The 16,479-nt window shown below is 52.1% G+C and overlaps 1 protein-coding gene across 21 annotated transcripts in view; it reads right to left on the bottom strand.

Moving 5' to 3' along the window:
• Nucleotides 1-16,479, bottom strand: part of TCF4 (transcription factor 4) — a 189,771-nt gene that overhangs the window by 33,877 nt on the left and 139,415 nt on the right. For all 21 annotated transcript variants that reach the window (XM_065657689.1, XM_065657693.1, XM_065657692.1 and 18 more), the window contains one exon: nt 1,734-1,839. In XM_065657689.1, the coding sequence (XP_065513761.1) occupies nt 1,734-1,839 (106 nt within the window). The remainder of the gene's footprint in view (nt 1-1,733; nt 1,840-16,479) is intronic.

Raw genomic sequence — 16,479 nt, 5'->3', positions numbered from 1 at the left:
AAAATGGAGGTGAACAAGGCACACGTGAACGCTCGTGGCATCCTGCGATGCTCCACTGCATCGCTTAGGTGTGAAACTTTCCTGCTGCTTTATTCCTGCTCTGGTACTATAAACTCAAGAACACAAACCCCATTATAACAAATGTAATCAGAGACAACAATCTGAACATTGAGACGAAATACACTGAAGCCTGCACAACGAGGACGGGCTGAGGAGCTTTGGAGAAGCCTCAGCTTGGTGAATGACCCCTGAACCTTGAACGTTTCCAAATCCAGAAAGTTTTCCCAGTGGTTTTGCTGTTGCTTTTTGCTCGTTTGTTTGAAGAGAGAGCAGCGGCGCTGGCACGGTCTCTCCCCGGAGAGATTTCACAGGTTGTGCCTCGGCATCTCCCAGCCCCGTGTCCACCCCTCGGGCGGCTCATCGCCGAGGCACAACCCACACTTCCAGAGTCTAAAAAGGGCTCCCCGGATTTTATCAAACAAAATAGCCGGTGGCGTATTTTGCATTTAACTAGACATGCTGCGATGGAATTATAATAATGCCGAGAAATGCGTTTTCAACTGGGAGAATGCCAACGTGCTAACGACAACAGCAAAATAAGGTAACTTCTCCCTAACGACCAGCAGAGCTGGAGGACAGGCACGCGGGCTGGGCAAGTGGTTGGCTTTTTCAAACTACAGGAGCTGGTCTAATAAAAAGTGATGATGTGTCACCTACAGCCCTGATTCCTGCACTTCAAACAGCCCGGCAGCACCGGCCCGGCTGTTTGAACAGCCCTTTCACTCCCATTTCTGTCTTCAATAGCAATCTGCCAGAAGATAACATTTAAAACCGCAGAAGGGCTAAGCGCTACAAAGGGTAAATATTTGATACCATTAGAAGCCTATTAATCCCCAGCTTTAGAACTCTATAGGAGTTTCATAGCAGGTTGCTCTTCGGGCGGTATTTATTCACGTTTGAAGCCAAGAATTTTCTTTGCAGTCACGGTCCCTTTTTCCAAAGGGTGGGAAACAGAAAGTGTCTGTATCTCTACGCAGAATAAAATCCGATCCCTTGCCTTGCAAATACTTCAGTCCTGCTGAATTAAACACATTTACTTACCCTTCACTCAGCTAAAGCAGAGCATATGTAGAAGTGTTTAAAAGCTAATTAGTGGCAAAAGATGAGCACCCTAATTGTGCGCGGATCTTTCCAAACTCTAAGAATTTTATTGGACAAGTTATGGCGAATTTCATTGTACTTGCACCGAGTCATACAACACGGTGGCAGTGGATACACAAGAACAATTAACCCCCCCCCAAATGAAAGAAATGGCTTCGTTTTAAAATGGTTGCTCTGAATCCACACGCACGCAAACAGACACACGTGTAGCACTGACCCTGCGCATAAGACAAAAATCTTTCTCGTTAACAAGAAACAACAAAGCACATGCGCGAATCTGTGGGCATTTCGTAGACGCATAATATACGTGCACACACACGTGCCGGAAAAAATGCTTCAGGCACCTGAGGTGATAAGAGGCCGGTAAGTTATTTATTCGGCTGCTTCTCAGCAGGATCAAAACAAGACGGTCAGAGGCACAGTGGTCAAAGGAAGACGTACGGGTCTCCATTTTCACGGTAATGGTGCAGACCACAAGACGATATTCCCGCGTGTCCTGCCTACATACGAACCAAAATACAAACCCAGAAAATCTATGCGGAAGAGATTTCCTTTTGAAAGCAGCGTCTTACCTTGCATGAAGAAGGAGCTGGGAAAAGTGCTGGCTGCTGGTTTTGAGGATGGATAACCCGGTGAATCCCTATTGTAGTCGGCAGTGCTTGCTGACGGGGCATAAACCTACGGAAAAAAAGACTCATTTAGTACGCCTTGAGCAGGAAGCGGGCAAGAAATATTGAGTTTTTACCTTGCTCGGTATAAATCAGTTCGCGACACCGCATAATTCTTCTCTCAGAACACAAAACCCTCAGTAGACGTGTGACTGGAAAATAAATCTTAAGCCTCAAAAGAAACCCCAGCCTGACATTTTCCAGCTTTAAACAAGGATATTTGCAAGGTATTCGTCAAACTATGTATTTCTGTAAATAAAATGGACAAACAGATGTACATATGTTCTTCCCAGAGCATTACGGAGCTTAAAATAAACAGAAACTTGAAAGAAAGCTGATTTTCTCCTACAAAAGCGTACAGACTTCGCCCACTTACAAATAAAACTGAAAGCACTGCAAGGAAGTCAAACACTTTATTTCCCAAACGAAAAAAAAAAAAAGAAAAGAAAAAGAAAACCAGCATTATCTAGAACACTGAAAATTACAAACATATCTTGGGATATTAAATTCCCACGAATCAAGCTCTTTCCAGAGAAGCTGGAAAAGCCCATTAAAAACCTGGATGTACACAAGACCACCAACACATCAGGGGAAAAACTCCTCCTTTCGCAGGACTTGTTTGTCTGTGCAATAAACGGGCTACGTGTGCCAAAACACTCATTTACTGCCATGTGTTCGCTAAGCCGCCGGAGCCTCCTGCAACTCGCCTTTTCGAAAAGAGCCGTCCTATTTCTTGCTTCGGTTTAGTTCGACCAGCACCTAAAACCAAAACCGAACCAAAAGATTCTCCCGGCAAAGGAGGCTGGTGAGCGCGATGCGTGATTTGCGGTTCGCCGTGCCGGTGCGCCGGCTCTTTGTGTCTGCGCTGGAGGTGCCTCTCTCCAGATGGTCAGGAAGACTGAAGCACTGTCATCTCCTTGATGAAAATGGATACCTTCCTGCCTCCATTTTGAAGCAGGCAGCAGATCACAAAAATTGGCAGAGCGCCTGCTCCGCCGTTCGCAGGTCACAGCCGCGGGGAAGGGGAAAAATCCAGCGGCGAAGCTCGGCCGCCGGCGGGGCTGCAAGGGGCTCGTGGAGAACAAATGAGCACAGCCCAAAACAAAGCCCGGGGGGGACGAGGCTGAGGGTCGCGGGATGCTCAGTGATGTCCCCGCACACCGTGCGGCTCGCTCGGCATCGCGGCACCGCAGCCCCCGCTGTCGTCAGCCTGAACGTCACCACGCACAGGGCCGAAGCAAAGCCTCGTTTTTCAATCCGGCGCCTTCTGCCTCGGTTGAGAATGACACGGGTTTGGGGTGCTCGGGAAATCATAGAAGGGACGCGCAAGGATCATCGAGTCCAACCCCTGGCACCGGTGCCACCTAACCCCCTTTGAAGTGCGACAGCCCGGTGCCACCCCAACGCCACCTTCGGCGCCGCCGTCTGCAGATCCGCTCTCCCCTTGGGATGCCGAGGGGCGCAGAGAGCGAGCCGGGTTGCGATGGCAGCGACCGTGTCCACGAGTCCCTCTTGGCGTCAGCCTCTCTGCATCCTGCACGGCCAAGCGCTGGGTCCAGCTACAGGAGGGCAGGTTGGGGACGCAGGCAAGGGGCTTGTTCTGAAAATCCGGAGGGACGTGACGAAGGAGAGAGCCCTGCCAGCCCGAAGCTCCGCGCTGGGGTCAGCGGGGGGGTAAGGGGGTCCTGCCCCCCCAAAACCAGCCCTTCCCAACGCTGCCCTGGCCCATCGCTCCTCCCGCGGCGGCTGCACAAAGGGTCGCGCCAGTGCTGCAGTTATCGCAGAACAACTCTGCAGAAATTGCAGAGCCTTTCAGCAAAGAGAGCTGACTGCCAGATTTCCTGCTGGAAGATTAAAGATGGGCACCCAGGAAAAAATAAAAAGGTGCACGGGTGCCTTTATGGAACAGCATCACTGTGCCAGGGTATTAATGCACCGAAACGTGTCTGTTCTGCTATATCACGACATCCTGCCCGAGGTGACCAGGTCTCGCTCCTCTGCAAGCAGGTCCCTGCTGTCCCCTGCCTGCTGCGCTCGAGGTCACCAGGCTCGCGTCGAGGAACACCAGCCCTAATTGGACTAGATGATCTTTCGAGGTCCCTTCCAATCCCTAACATTCTGTGATTCTAAGCAGGTCACCCGCAGCTCCAGCTCTCTGTACCCCGCGAGGGACCGCTGGGCGCAGGTGACCTCATTGGTGACTTCATCAGTGACCCCATCAGTGACGCAACGATTCCCGCGCGTCCCAACCACCGTGCGGCCAGAGATGGGCCCTGGACTGCAAATAAAGACGAAGAAAACCCCTCCCGCGTCCCCTGGGATCACTCCTGCCACCTCTCCCCTCTGCCCGGCGCAGGGACTGTCCCCTCTCTCCACCTCTCCCCGCTCAACCCAGCCCTCCTGCTCCCAAAAATATACATTCATCCCAACCTAAACCCTGGTTTTTTCCATATTCCTGCAGCCACCCGAACTGCTCAACCAAAAGCAGGCCGGGGAAGGGTCCCCTCCTGCCGACTGAAATTTGGCTCCGCACCTCAGCTCTCTGCGGTACCTGCGGAGCGTGAGCTGGAAGGATGGATTTCACGCCTCTTGCTGCCTTATTCCCTAATTGGCGAGTTCGCTTCGCCTCGTCGCTTGTTGCCAAACGGAACCGTAAAGCTGCGGGGTCAGAGTCTCCAAAGCGCCTGAGCTGCAGCTGCCCCTGGGCCGCGCCGCGCGGGTGGGAATCGACGGGAAAATACTGGAAAAATCACTCAAATTGGTGGAGCCGGCAGCCGAGCGAACGTACAGAGGCGCGGTGGCCGAGGGGCAGCCGCAGGTCACCCCCTGCGAGCTACAGATGTGCCAGGACACGGCGGCAACTCCAGCTGGGTCCAACACCTTTGGGGATCGGGGTTTTTTGGAGCGTTTTTAGCAGTTGTACAAAGATGCCGAAGACTTTGGCACACAGGGCAGCTGGGAAGGGGAAGGAAGGCAAAGCATCCCCAGCAGCAGGACGGGTGCCGGCGGTCACGGAATGACAGCAGAACCGGCCAAAATAAATGCCAGCTTACAAAGTGTCATGTAACTGGGTGTAACTCTTCCTCGCCAAAGCCAGACACTTGATTTATTATTCTTCTGTTGGTTTTACAGCTGCATTTTCACACAGTGAAGCCGCTGGGCTGAAGCAAACCAACCCATTTTGCTGTGAGAGGCTCAGCCCTATGAAGAATTCGAGGAGGTCTAAGGTAGCTTTTTTTTTTAAAAAAAATCCCTTGTATTTCCTGAAGAAGTGTCACTCTTTCAACATTAAATATTCATTATTTTCAGATTTTTATCACGGTGGAACTCTCGTGTTATCACGACATTAACTAACGCCACGCACGGAAACCCCTGTCGTGTTAAAGCATGCAGAAGTCTCCAGATTTGTTTCCCTCTGTATCATGGGGACTGCATTATTTTCAACAGGCAATAAAGAGAGTGGAGGAGACAATTAACTGGATAAACAACCTTCCGACTGGGCCCTGTCTGTTTGTCATTCTCCCACAAAGCAACGCTTGGAAAAGCAAGAAGCCTATTATTTCATCACATTAATAATCTAGCCATAAATGTTTGCCAGATAATTTGACAAAAGAAGGAATTGCACCGATAACCCCATTTAAAGAGAGATATAAATCATCATGACTAAGTGCTGATAAAGAAAACAACCCTGTAACTTGATTCAAAATAGTAAAATGGGTTAAATTTATGGTACTGGTAAAAATGGTAATACGCTGTCTCCAAAAAGGCAAAAGAGAGTAAACCACAGATGTGTACAAGTGACTTTCTGATTTGAACAGAAAATACATTATAGATTTAAAGATGTTAATATTCTTTAAAGAGCCTGAATTTAGGAAAAAAAAAAATCACTCTGACTCATGCTGGGAGGTTTGAAGAGATGATGAATAACGATCTGGGAAAAACACGCCATTCTGTAATATGACGCGATGAAAAAAACTATCACGTGGCTGCCATTTTTGGGGAGCCTGCCTCCACAAACACCTTTTTCTTCTTCGGTTCTTGCGGAAAGCTCGCCGTCCTGGGAACGCGTTTCCAGCATCTTTCATCGTCCCGTCTCCGAGCTGGGCCGAGCAGCCCTGGGTGCCGGGGGCTGCGGGGACCGCGCGCCCGGCCCAGCCCACGGCGATGGAGTTTCCCCCCGAGCTGACCGGCGTCGGCGTGTCGCTGCTCGCGAGATGCCGTGTGAGAGACGGGAGGGCATCCCCGCCACGCGGGGGGGCTCGGGCAGCCCCTCCCGGCCTTCACACGCAAGGTGAAATGAGGAAAAATCCATGACCTGGCACGCACGGCACAAATGTAAAGAACAGGCTGTAAAACGCAACCGCGACTGAGCAGGGTATTTCCATACGCAGAGCGATCCACTTAAACAGGTACCTGCTCCAACGAAACATTTGCGAAGAGAATGAACCCATCAATCAGCAGCCCAGAGACTTTAAAAGACACGACGAAACTCCTTTAAAATTAAGATCTCAAAGAGAACATTTATTAAATTATAAGTGCATTACCAAATGGCAAAGCGGACCGGCTATCAGAGCTGTCAGGAGGAATAAACCTGCTCGCTGGAACAAGCTGCTCTGCATTAGCAGATGTCAGCCTCGCACAAAGGGAAAAACTCTTTTAAGCGAGGACGTGCCCGAGCAGCCAGCGCTGGCTGCACGAATCTCCCCGGTCCTGCCCCGAACCACTGGTACCCATCAGCTCCCGGAGCCGGACTGAAAACCCGCGAGAAGGACTGACGGATGCCGTTTGTGCTCTCTCGGGTGTTACGACTTTTTCGGTCGCAGCCCGTTTGGTGCCCCCGCGGCCGGGCTCGCGCCCAGGGACGGCTGCTCGGCACGCCGGGGGGGACGCGAGACCCGGCCCGCGGCAGCACCGCGGTGCCGGCGGAGGGAGACGCCCTCACCAGCAGCGCTAAAAAATAAAAATCAAACGCTTAAATAAATTAACAAATACGTAAATAAAATCACTCTCTCTTCCTTTACGACCACTTGAGGGACACGCTCAGCCGCTGTCCTCGCTCCTCCCAGCTCTGCCATCAGGCAGCGACTGCTCCGCCAGCCTAGGGATGAATTTCCCCAGCTTTCAGTTAAAAAAAAAAAAAACGCCAAACCCTTAAAAAATAACAATTCTGTACATTAATATGTGCGAGGTGCAGACCCCCCCGCTTTCCGCGGGCTGACCTGCTCCAGGTTTCCAGCAGAAGGGCACTTTTCGAACCGCGGGTCCCTAATTTCGGCCACATGTTGCTGGGGGCGAGCGGGGGGAGAGGAAGAGGAGCGGGCGCGGGGGCCGATGAAAAGCGCGGCCCCGCCAGCGAAAACGCATTTCCAGGCCGGCCGGAAGGAAAACCCACCCACCTCACCCCGCGCTGCTTCTATCAACCTGCAATTGCGGCGATCAAAACCAGATGTCGGCTCTTCCAGATCTTTCTCGCAGGACAAACACGCCGAAGGCCTCGGGCCTGGCGTTGCCATCAAATGGTAATTGAGACCAGATGAGCCCCGACACGGCAGAGCACATGCGAACCACCCCCGGCCCCGTGAGAGGGATGAAATTGCAGGTCCCGCTGAGCCGTTAAGTGCACGGGGCACCGCGAAAAACAAGTGTACGGCGCAGGGCAGGCACCTGCCCGGCATCGGCGCCCCGGCCGCGGCGCGGGGACGGGGGCGACGGCAAAGGTCGGTTAGTGCTGCGGAAAAAGCGCAGGTGTGAGAGCGGCCGCAAAACTCATCCCTCCATCCTCCCCGCGTCGCCTCCTGCGCCACATTCCTCCACCGATTCTTCGTGCACCGAAAACCCCAACTCCCCGCCCTGCAGAGGGTTGACTCCTGTGATTTCCTCCTCTCCTGCTGCTCGCGTTTAATAAAAAAAAGAAATCTGAGCGCGACTCGCTGAGGGCAACCTCACATGCCGAAACGCCGCCGGGTGACGGCTTTGCGCCGGGGTGCTGGCACGGATGGGCTTGCGCAGGACCGGCCCAGGGCACGCAAAACGTCCTGGCTCCCTCCCGAGCACGTCCCGGCCCCGCGCGCTCCAGGAGGAACCTGCAAAGACTGATGTCGGCCCAAGAGCCACGACTTGACAAACCACAGCCCGTTCTGAAGTGAAACGCTGAGATTTGGAGCAAACTACCTATGTGCCGCTCCCGCCAGGAACCGCTGCCCCACGCTCAGCACACCCCAAACATGAGCTGCCGCCGCTTTTTTTTCCTTATCCCACCCTGTACGATCCTCTAAGCCCGCAGATCCTGTTCAGTTCAAATGTCTTCCAGATGGGACTGCTGAATACTGCCTCTTGTGAACGCCCAAAAGTTAAAAAGGGGTCAACTAAATTAGAGAAAAAAAATACAAATTACAACATTATGTCATCCCTGAGCAGCGATACTCTAAAAAAGCAACGGTAACATAAATAGACACGGAGGTTTTCTATTCAGACTCCGATTTCTTGCTTGCCGTTTGTCTTTATCGCGCAGCCGTCCCGGAGCGGGACAAAGCGGCGCAGGAGCCGACGCCACCAGCCCGTGCGGGGACAGCGGCCGCAGGTGAATCCTGCCCCAAAGGGACACCGTTTTCTGGGATCCCGGGCAAGCAGGAGGCAGAGCCCAACCAAAAGGTCCTGCCAAAGCACAACCTTTTCCAAAAGGAATTAAAGAGGAGGAAGGACAGGAGCAGGCCAAGGAGTGGCTAAGGAGAGGATGGGGCACAGCCACCTACAGCAAGGGGAAGCCCGGGGCGGGAGGAAAAAAAGAGGAAAGCAAAGCAGAGAGAAAAGAGGGCAATTTAGTACCTTAGTGGCAATGGGCACAGCAGAAAGACCTCAGTGTTTTGGGGGTGTGTTACAGAAGGGACAAAGCACAGGGGGATGCCCGGGGTCCCTGGCACCACCAGCAGCCAGAGCAGCCAAGAGGGGCGGAATCGAAGAGCAGCAGACACAAAACCTTCGGCACAGCCGACCGACATGCAGCTGGGCACGGCTTTGCCATCTGGGCGGGTTTTTTCTCTTTATTTATCCATCAGGTCACAGGGATTGTCACCAGCCCTGCTGGCATTTGGGGAATGCACGGGTGAGGGGACGGGAAGCCGCGCCAGCGCGCAAGACGCAGCCGAGGCTGCGGAGAAATGAGAAAAATTCTACATTTTGGAGATGCTGGCTCCATGAAAGGCGATGAGGGGCTGGTGACTCAAGAGCCGAGGGCAAGAGTTGGCTAATTTACCCGACTTGGGTGAACCAGCGTGACCCTGAGGATGCAGAGGGCAACGGAGAGCAGCAGCAGATGTGCCCAGGACGTGAAGAAAAAAGAGCGAAATTGAGAGTGGGCAGGAGAAAAGGACAAAGAACCAGGGGTGTGACCAGAGAGATGGCACGAAATTAGAAAACGAAGCTGATGTCCTGCAGTCGCCGGGATTTCAACAGTTGCAGGTGCTCGGCAAGGCAGAACCACAGCTCCGAAAAGTAATAAAGAGGGAGCAGGCGAAAAAGAGTGGGAAAACAGAAATGGAGGCGAGGAGGAAAAGAACAAAAACGCCACTTGGCCGAGTTCCAGGGGCAGTTTCCATACGTGAATTTTTACAGTTCATGTTAAGATAGCAAGTTTTTAAGCATTTATTTTTGCGGTTAAGGTGTTCCTAGAAGAGACAGAGAAAAGGAAAAAGACTATTTCATGCCCCGTCCTTCTTTCAGGGTCTGCTTTCTAACTTCCTTTCCTCCTCTGCATTTATTGAGAACCATTTTGTGTCGTGTTTTTTTGATTTCCTATGCTCTGTTTACAAATACACGCAGAGACAGTGAATGTATCAGACATCTGCTCATATTTTCCTCCCAAATCTCTCTGCAAGAAAACGGCCCTGATTTTGCAACCTTCCAGTGTTTCTGGCCGTTATTTACCTAGCGTGATAATTTAAAGCGTCTACAATTAACTAGACCGTGTGTGTTCGGCCCAAGCGCCGCCCGCGGCGGGTTGTACCCTCGCGTGGGTGTCCAGCAGCGCCGAGATGTTCCCTGGGGCAAGAGGGGACCCAAGCGGGCGCGGGCTGAACTGGGAGGGACTGGGACAACCCAAGGGAAGCCGTGAAAAATATCCCTGGTTTAGGAGCGAGGCTGATGGAGCATCCCCAGCTCTGTCACCAGCCAGCATGCCAAGCCTGGGGTCGGGCGCCCTGTGCCCCTGTTCCGGCCCGTGTTAGGCCAGCAGACAGGGGGATGAGCCCCCAAAAACGCTGCCGCTTCACCACAGAAAGGTTTGGGTTGGACGGAGCTTCAAAGCTCAACCCCTGCCATGGGCAGGGACATGTGCACCAGCTCAGGTCGCTCAGACCCCGTCCAGCCTGGCCTGCGATGTCTCCGGGGTGGTTCAGCCACCACCTCTCTGGGTACCAGGGCCGGGCTCTCACCACCCGCAGGGCCAACGATTTCTCCGTCCTGTGAGCCGGGAACTCCAGGGTCCCCGGACGCTCCACAACTCCCGTGGAAACGAGGGCTCCAGCGACAGGCGGAGGGGAACCCGCAGCGGATCCCGCTCTCCTGCGGTTGGATTTTTGGGAAGAGGTGGGTCCCGCTGCGGCCCAGCGGGGGGCGAGGGACGGGCCGAGCGCCCCGCGGAAACCGCGGCGAGCGGGTGGCAGCGCCTTCAGGTGCCCAGACACCGTTGCGAACGACGAGGAGAGAAAATGTTTGCTTTTTATGTCAGCAGAGATGTCAGTACCCATTAATAAATCTATCTGCTAAACCTACTCTTATTCATGTGGGACATCACCAAGTTAAAGTAAAATAAATTATCTTTAATTAAATGGAATTGTCGTCTTCCTCCTGCTATCATCCCCAATTATTACATCCTAATCAGTCCTTTTGGGAGAAGGCATGAGGGAAGGCTGAAAGGCACATTTACTATAAACAATTTCTCTTTCTGTCAAGAGATGGAAATTTTATTTTAATTATTGTTTAGGACTCCGATTTTCACCCAGTTTCTGATGAAAGGCATTAAAAGTTGAAGACGCCATCATTCAGAGAAAGAAAGAAATCTGTTCATGTCATCGCCGCAGAGCAATTTCCTCCCAGTCCCTCCTACAATTAAAGCCCAGAGCAAGGCAGAAGCAGTCTGGAAATATGCAAGTCATTTCTTTAAACTTCTTGATTACGATTTCCAGCGGGATATTCACATTATGAAATCTTTCGATCGAAAAGAGGAGCTAAATGCTGGGGCTGGAGGGTGGGCAGGGGGCGTCTGGAGGGCAGCGAGCACCAGTCCGAGCTACAAAGATTGCTGCTCTGCCCAAGTGCAGCAGTACGGGGCTTAAATAAGTGCGTCGGAACTTTGAACCCCTTGGATCTTATTTTTTTGGGGGACGAATCGCGCTTGAAAAGCCGCCTGCAAGGTCTCTGCTGCCCACGCCGCGCACCTCGAGCTGGGGAGCAGTTTTGAGGCGACCTGATTAATACCGAGAGTCTCAGGACGGTGCGAATCTGCGCGGTTTACACGCGAACATGGGAAATTCACCAGGTCGACACGCAGATCTGGGCTTGGCCGAGCCTGACTCAAACTCGGACTTGGTCATGTGAAGATGGGCGGACTCAAATCGGAAAGAAAAAATATTAAAAAACTACTGCTCTGAAACTCCACAGGTTCCCACAGCCGCGCCGGAGAAATCGAGTTTGCCGGCGTCTAAAAAGCGCTTGTAGCGAAGGGTGAACTCGGGGTCTGACCCCGAACTCGGCCGCAGCGCCGGCATCCTTGGAACCACGGCCGGGTTGCGCACGCGGATCAGACACGCAACAGCCCGGGAAGCGGCTCTGCCAGGCGCGGAGAGCATCGCAGACGCAAACACAGCGAAATCGGGGCTGCGGCTCCGGCCCGGAGGCTCCAGGTGACTGGGACAGCCCCAGAGCCGGGGATGGGGCCTGACCCAACAGCTGCGAAACTTAAAAACCCACCCAACCGACCAGCAAAACAACCGACACCCCAAAACCCAACCCAACCCCCCAAGCGTAGCTTTCTTTCAGAGTTTAGCTGCTAAATAGTATTAATAAGGTATTCTAAAATAGCTTCAATAACTGCATTTAAAGGCAAGCTACTGATAAACGCATCCGTTTTGAAAATCTCAGCCTGCTTCATCTGTATTATAAAAGGGATTCTGCTGACCAAACACTTAGCGTTGTTGAAACTGGACTTTACTCCGTGTCAGCAGGGAGAGCTGTGTTGTAGCTCCATGTCGCTTTAACGGAGCTGGGCGTTCGGCAATGACTTTCGCCAAGCTTCCCGCAATGACTGAGCATTTTCGGCTCTATCTTTGGTTCGAGTCACTGCTGAAATGACTGAACTGTTAGGGAAACCATCAAAATGGGACCCAAAGTATTTTGAGAGGACACGTTATGACCATCAGCTGAACTGTGCCCTTCTGGAGCGTAACGTTCACTTACCAGAACCCTTCCAAGACGTCCTTCTTAAAATAACCCTTCAAGCAAAATTTATTGATGATGCATCAAGGCTTTTCTGAAGTTATCGCGGTTCGACAGCAGCAGAAGTCGAAGCTGCACCTCTCTAATTAAACCGGAGGCCCTGCACTGGTTTTAAAACACATTCTTCTCTCTGCCAATTTTGTTTTTCTTGCTTGGCGACTGTGGAGTCCCCGAACACGCTCTGAACAACTGCTGCCCAATTACGGAACAAGATATATCTCAGACAATAATGAAATTATTCACCAGAGAGAAAATACAGATTATGACAAGAAATGGAACGAGGAGGAACCACTGAATCCTGATTAATTAATGCGATTTTTTTTTTTTTAAATGCACTTTTCAGGGTGTAGCACTGTTTTCATTTAACACCGCTTTGAATTGCCGCCTACAGAAGTTAAAAAAAAAAAAAAAAAGAGGAAAAGAAAGAAACCACAGCTATACAAGCCTGCTGACTTCTTATAAAAGAACCAGTTTTAAACTTGTTTACACTACTGATTCCAAATGAATTCAAGATGGTGGCTAGTTAAAGAAAGGGAGACCATGCCAAGGATTGTGATCAAAGAACTTCAATTCAACAATGTTCCGTTTTAATTGACCACTAATTAAGCTACATTAGTCAAAGAAAAGTCTATATCACTTCTGAGTAATGAAGAAAAGAACCCGTTTAACCCTGTCCTCGCCCTCCTCCAGCCGCCTGCCAGAAACGCGGCTTCTCCTCTACCAGCCCCGGAAGCATCTCCAACGCTAATACGCCAAACAAAAAAAAAATTTAAAGAGAAAATAAAGTGTCGGAGGAGGGCGAGTGTCCCTGCTCCGGTGGGGCGAAGCGTTTTTGTGCCGCGAGGAATAGGGGCCGGGGGGCAGAAAACCCAGAGAAGACATCCAGCGGCACCAGCGGCCACGGATCCATCCACGGACGGGGGTATCGACGAGCACACGCTCACGCTGGATTCTGGAATTTCCCAATATTCCCAGAGAGAAGTTTGCAGGACGCGGGAGGCACCGCCGCGGCCCCGCAGCTCCTTTGATGAGCGCCATACTCGTGGCCTTAACTCGCTTTATATTTTATCCTAATGATTTTTGGCAACAAAACTGCTGCATTTCATAGAATAGGATTTAATGAGTACCATATCTTTTTTCAACATTCTGCCAAACGCTCATTAAAATGCACTTGTTTTTTTTTCGCAATGCAATAGCTAGCTATATGAAACCAAAATATTAATGCAAATTGGCATTTCTAAGTTTAAAGCGGTATTTGCATAACAGGAACCAAACGTGGTGCGAGCTGAAAGAGAGCGCACAACACAAACGCCTCTTAATGCCGTAATTATCGCGGGGAAAAAACGCTGGTTTGTGCACCAGCGCCGGGATGAAGCATCTGCCGGTTTGCGACACCGTTATCTCCCGGTGCCCAGTCCCGCCAAGGACACAGCGCCTGAAAAGACTGGAGCTGATCACCAAGATACGTATAAACCACGATTTAAAAAATACGAACGCCTTCACGCAAATCCGACTGTCCCGACTCAAAATGACACGAGGCGTTTGGATCCGCGGCTGGCGGTAGCACTGGAAGATGAGCTTGTTAGTCGAGAGCCACGGGCCAGGCCAAAGGTATCGCTGCTCTAATAAAGGCCTCATTAGCCGGAGTAATCACTATCTCCAAGTACATACGTTCACGAACCGGACTTGGTGCTCTGGCACAGCGATATCTCAAAAAGCGTCTCTGCAAAGTGGGAAGGAGCGACTCCAAAAGCAATCGCTCCTGGCCCGTTAGCGAACGGGCGGCACCAGAGCAAAGGACAGCCCGGTGGCATTAAAGAAATAATCCCTTTATCAATGACCTGCGTGAGGGGACCGAGTGCGAGATCTCAAGAATTTCTCTCTTCTCTCTCTCCCTTTGCATCACTCCCAGGACAGAATCAAACCTCACTTCGCACAGGTATCCCCGTCCCTCTCCATCCAGGGCTTTTATTTAATAAATAGAACTGCAGGAGGCAGCGCTGCAGCCCATCGCCAGCGTTTCTCCAATGGTTCCTGGCCACTTCTGTGGCCGACGTGGAAGGGAATCAACTCGCTCAACCTTCCAGAAGCACTCAAGGTAGATATTTTCAAGACTTGCCACCCGTAAGCGCTGGTAACTGCAAACACACCGACACACGCACCGAAATCTGTATTTACAGCTCTCCTTTCCTTTTTTTCTTTTTTCTCACAAGCAAGAGTCCTGGGATCTCCTCCAGCTGGGAGGTTTAGCGTGCACAGATTTCAGCATGTCAGTATTTCCAGTGAAGCCACTGCATGCGTGTATGTGCTTACAAGAATCTGGTCTATGTCTTATTGAAGATAAAAAAAACCACCACCAGCAAAAAAACCTTAAAAAAAAATCCCTTCTCCCGCAAATGGCACTCTGCCAGAAGTCCCCAAAACCTTGCAGAATTGCCCTGGGTGGACACCAGAGGTGGACGTGAAGGTGTTTCCAAGTGCCAGGCCACAGTCACATCCATCCCATTCAAACACCCCCGAAACGCCGCTCAGAAACGCAGGCGACGAGGCGGCGGCCCAGCTGCCCCCGTTCTGCACTGAACTTTCTGAACTTCCCCAAAATATTTTTCCAGTAGAGAACAGTCGTGCTTTGAAAGCATTTGTAATAACCTGATTTTAAAGGAAAAGTAAGGGCTGTGCGTGTTGTGTGCTGGAGCACAGACCGCGTCCCCGCGTCCCGCACGGTACCGGCCACAGGTTGGCCCCCCGGGATCCAGCAGTTTGTCCCACAAGCTAAAAATGCTGCGATTTCCTCTCGGATCAAATCCAGAGCTACAGGACATGAAAAGGATGGCTTACGTTGTTACGGTTTTATTTACTGGATCTTTCTTCCCTCTTTCTTCTCCCCCAACACAGTAAACGTCGCTATGAAAAATCGTTAAGGCTATAAATAAGCCAGCGAGACACTGAAAGCAAATTACCATCCTATGAGTTAATAGCACACCACATGAAAGAGCTCGGCCCGGATCTTTTGAAGATGTACAACCGCTCGCTGCACATCGCGGCAGATCTCTGCGTGCAAGCGGGGCAGAACTCCTGCCGCCCCGGCTCCGCGCGTGTGGGACGGGCAGAACCCGGCTCCTGCCAGAACCCAGCGGCACGGCGCTGCCCGTACACGCGCCCTTCTGTTTTCTACACCTACAAGGTGCCCTCTCTTGGCTTCGGCAGCACCAACAGCCCCTCTCCACAAGACAGATGTGCGCTGGCACGTTTGTTGGCCGGGGAGACGGTGCTCTCCGGGAACGCGAGCGGGGGATTGATTTATTCTGGATGCTGGGTACGAATCCTCCACAGTCCCAGAGACGCTGAACAGCAGCCACCTGCATCCCCTTGCTGATCAGAAGCGACCCCTCCCTCTAACGTATGTGCCACTGGTGTGAGAAAGGGCGGGCTGGGGGGAGAAAAAGAAATAAAAATAACAGCGACAAAAAAAAAAAATCATCCCAAGGGATGGGGGTTATCGGCCCCCGGGCCAAGGGGCTGAACTGGGACCAGTCACGGTCCATCCAAACTCTGCCCGAAGTGGATGGGCGCTAAAGCTTTGTATGCTAATGAACCGCCGCAAACAACATGTGTTTAACTTCGGAAATGGTGAGCAGTTCGGAAAACACTCATTTAGGAAGTCAAACAAACAACAACAACAACCCGTCCACACCAGTTGTTGTCGTTTTCCTGACAAAAATAGCGACCGGCAAGTTTTGCCCCGGAGATAGTTATTATTTCTGAGTTCCCAAGCGGTGGGAAAGAAAAGGGCATCTTGTATTTGGCGGCTGAACTTGGCCGCAGCAGCCGGAGCACCCAAAACCTCCCCGCGCGCCGGGGACGCCCGCGGCCTCCTGAGCGTCCCGTCCCCACGGGCCGGCGGCTGCGATGGGAGCGCGGGAGGTGACGCCGCTGTCCCCAGGCCCCGCGGATCCGCTCGCGGCCCCGGGTTCCCGTCGCCAGCGCCGCCCCGTCTCTTTTCCAGGTGGTACCGGGAGAAGCAGCTGCCGGCAGCGGGAGTTCCGCAGCTGTCCCCAAACGGCCCGCGGGGCCGCGGCACCTCCTGCTTCATTCTGCAAATAGGGTTAATTCGGAAAAACCTCTTGGCCGGCGGCCACCGCGAGGCCGGGGGTGGATT

The sequence above is a fragment of the Caloenas nicobarica genome, chromosome Z (genome assembly GCF_036013445.1).
Source record: "Caloenas nicobarica isolate bCalNic1 chromosome Z, bCalNic1.hap1, whole genome shotgun sequence".
NCBI lineage: Eukaryota > Metazoa > Chordata > Aves > Columbiformes > Columbidae > Caloenas > Caloenas nicobarica.
This window is presented reverse-complemented; position numbering and strand designations above follow the sequence as displayed.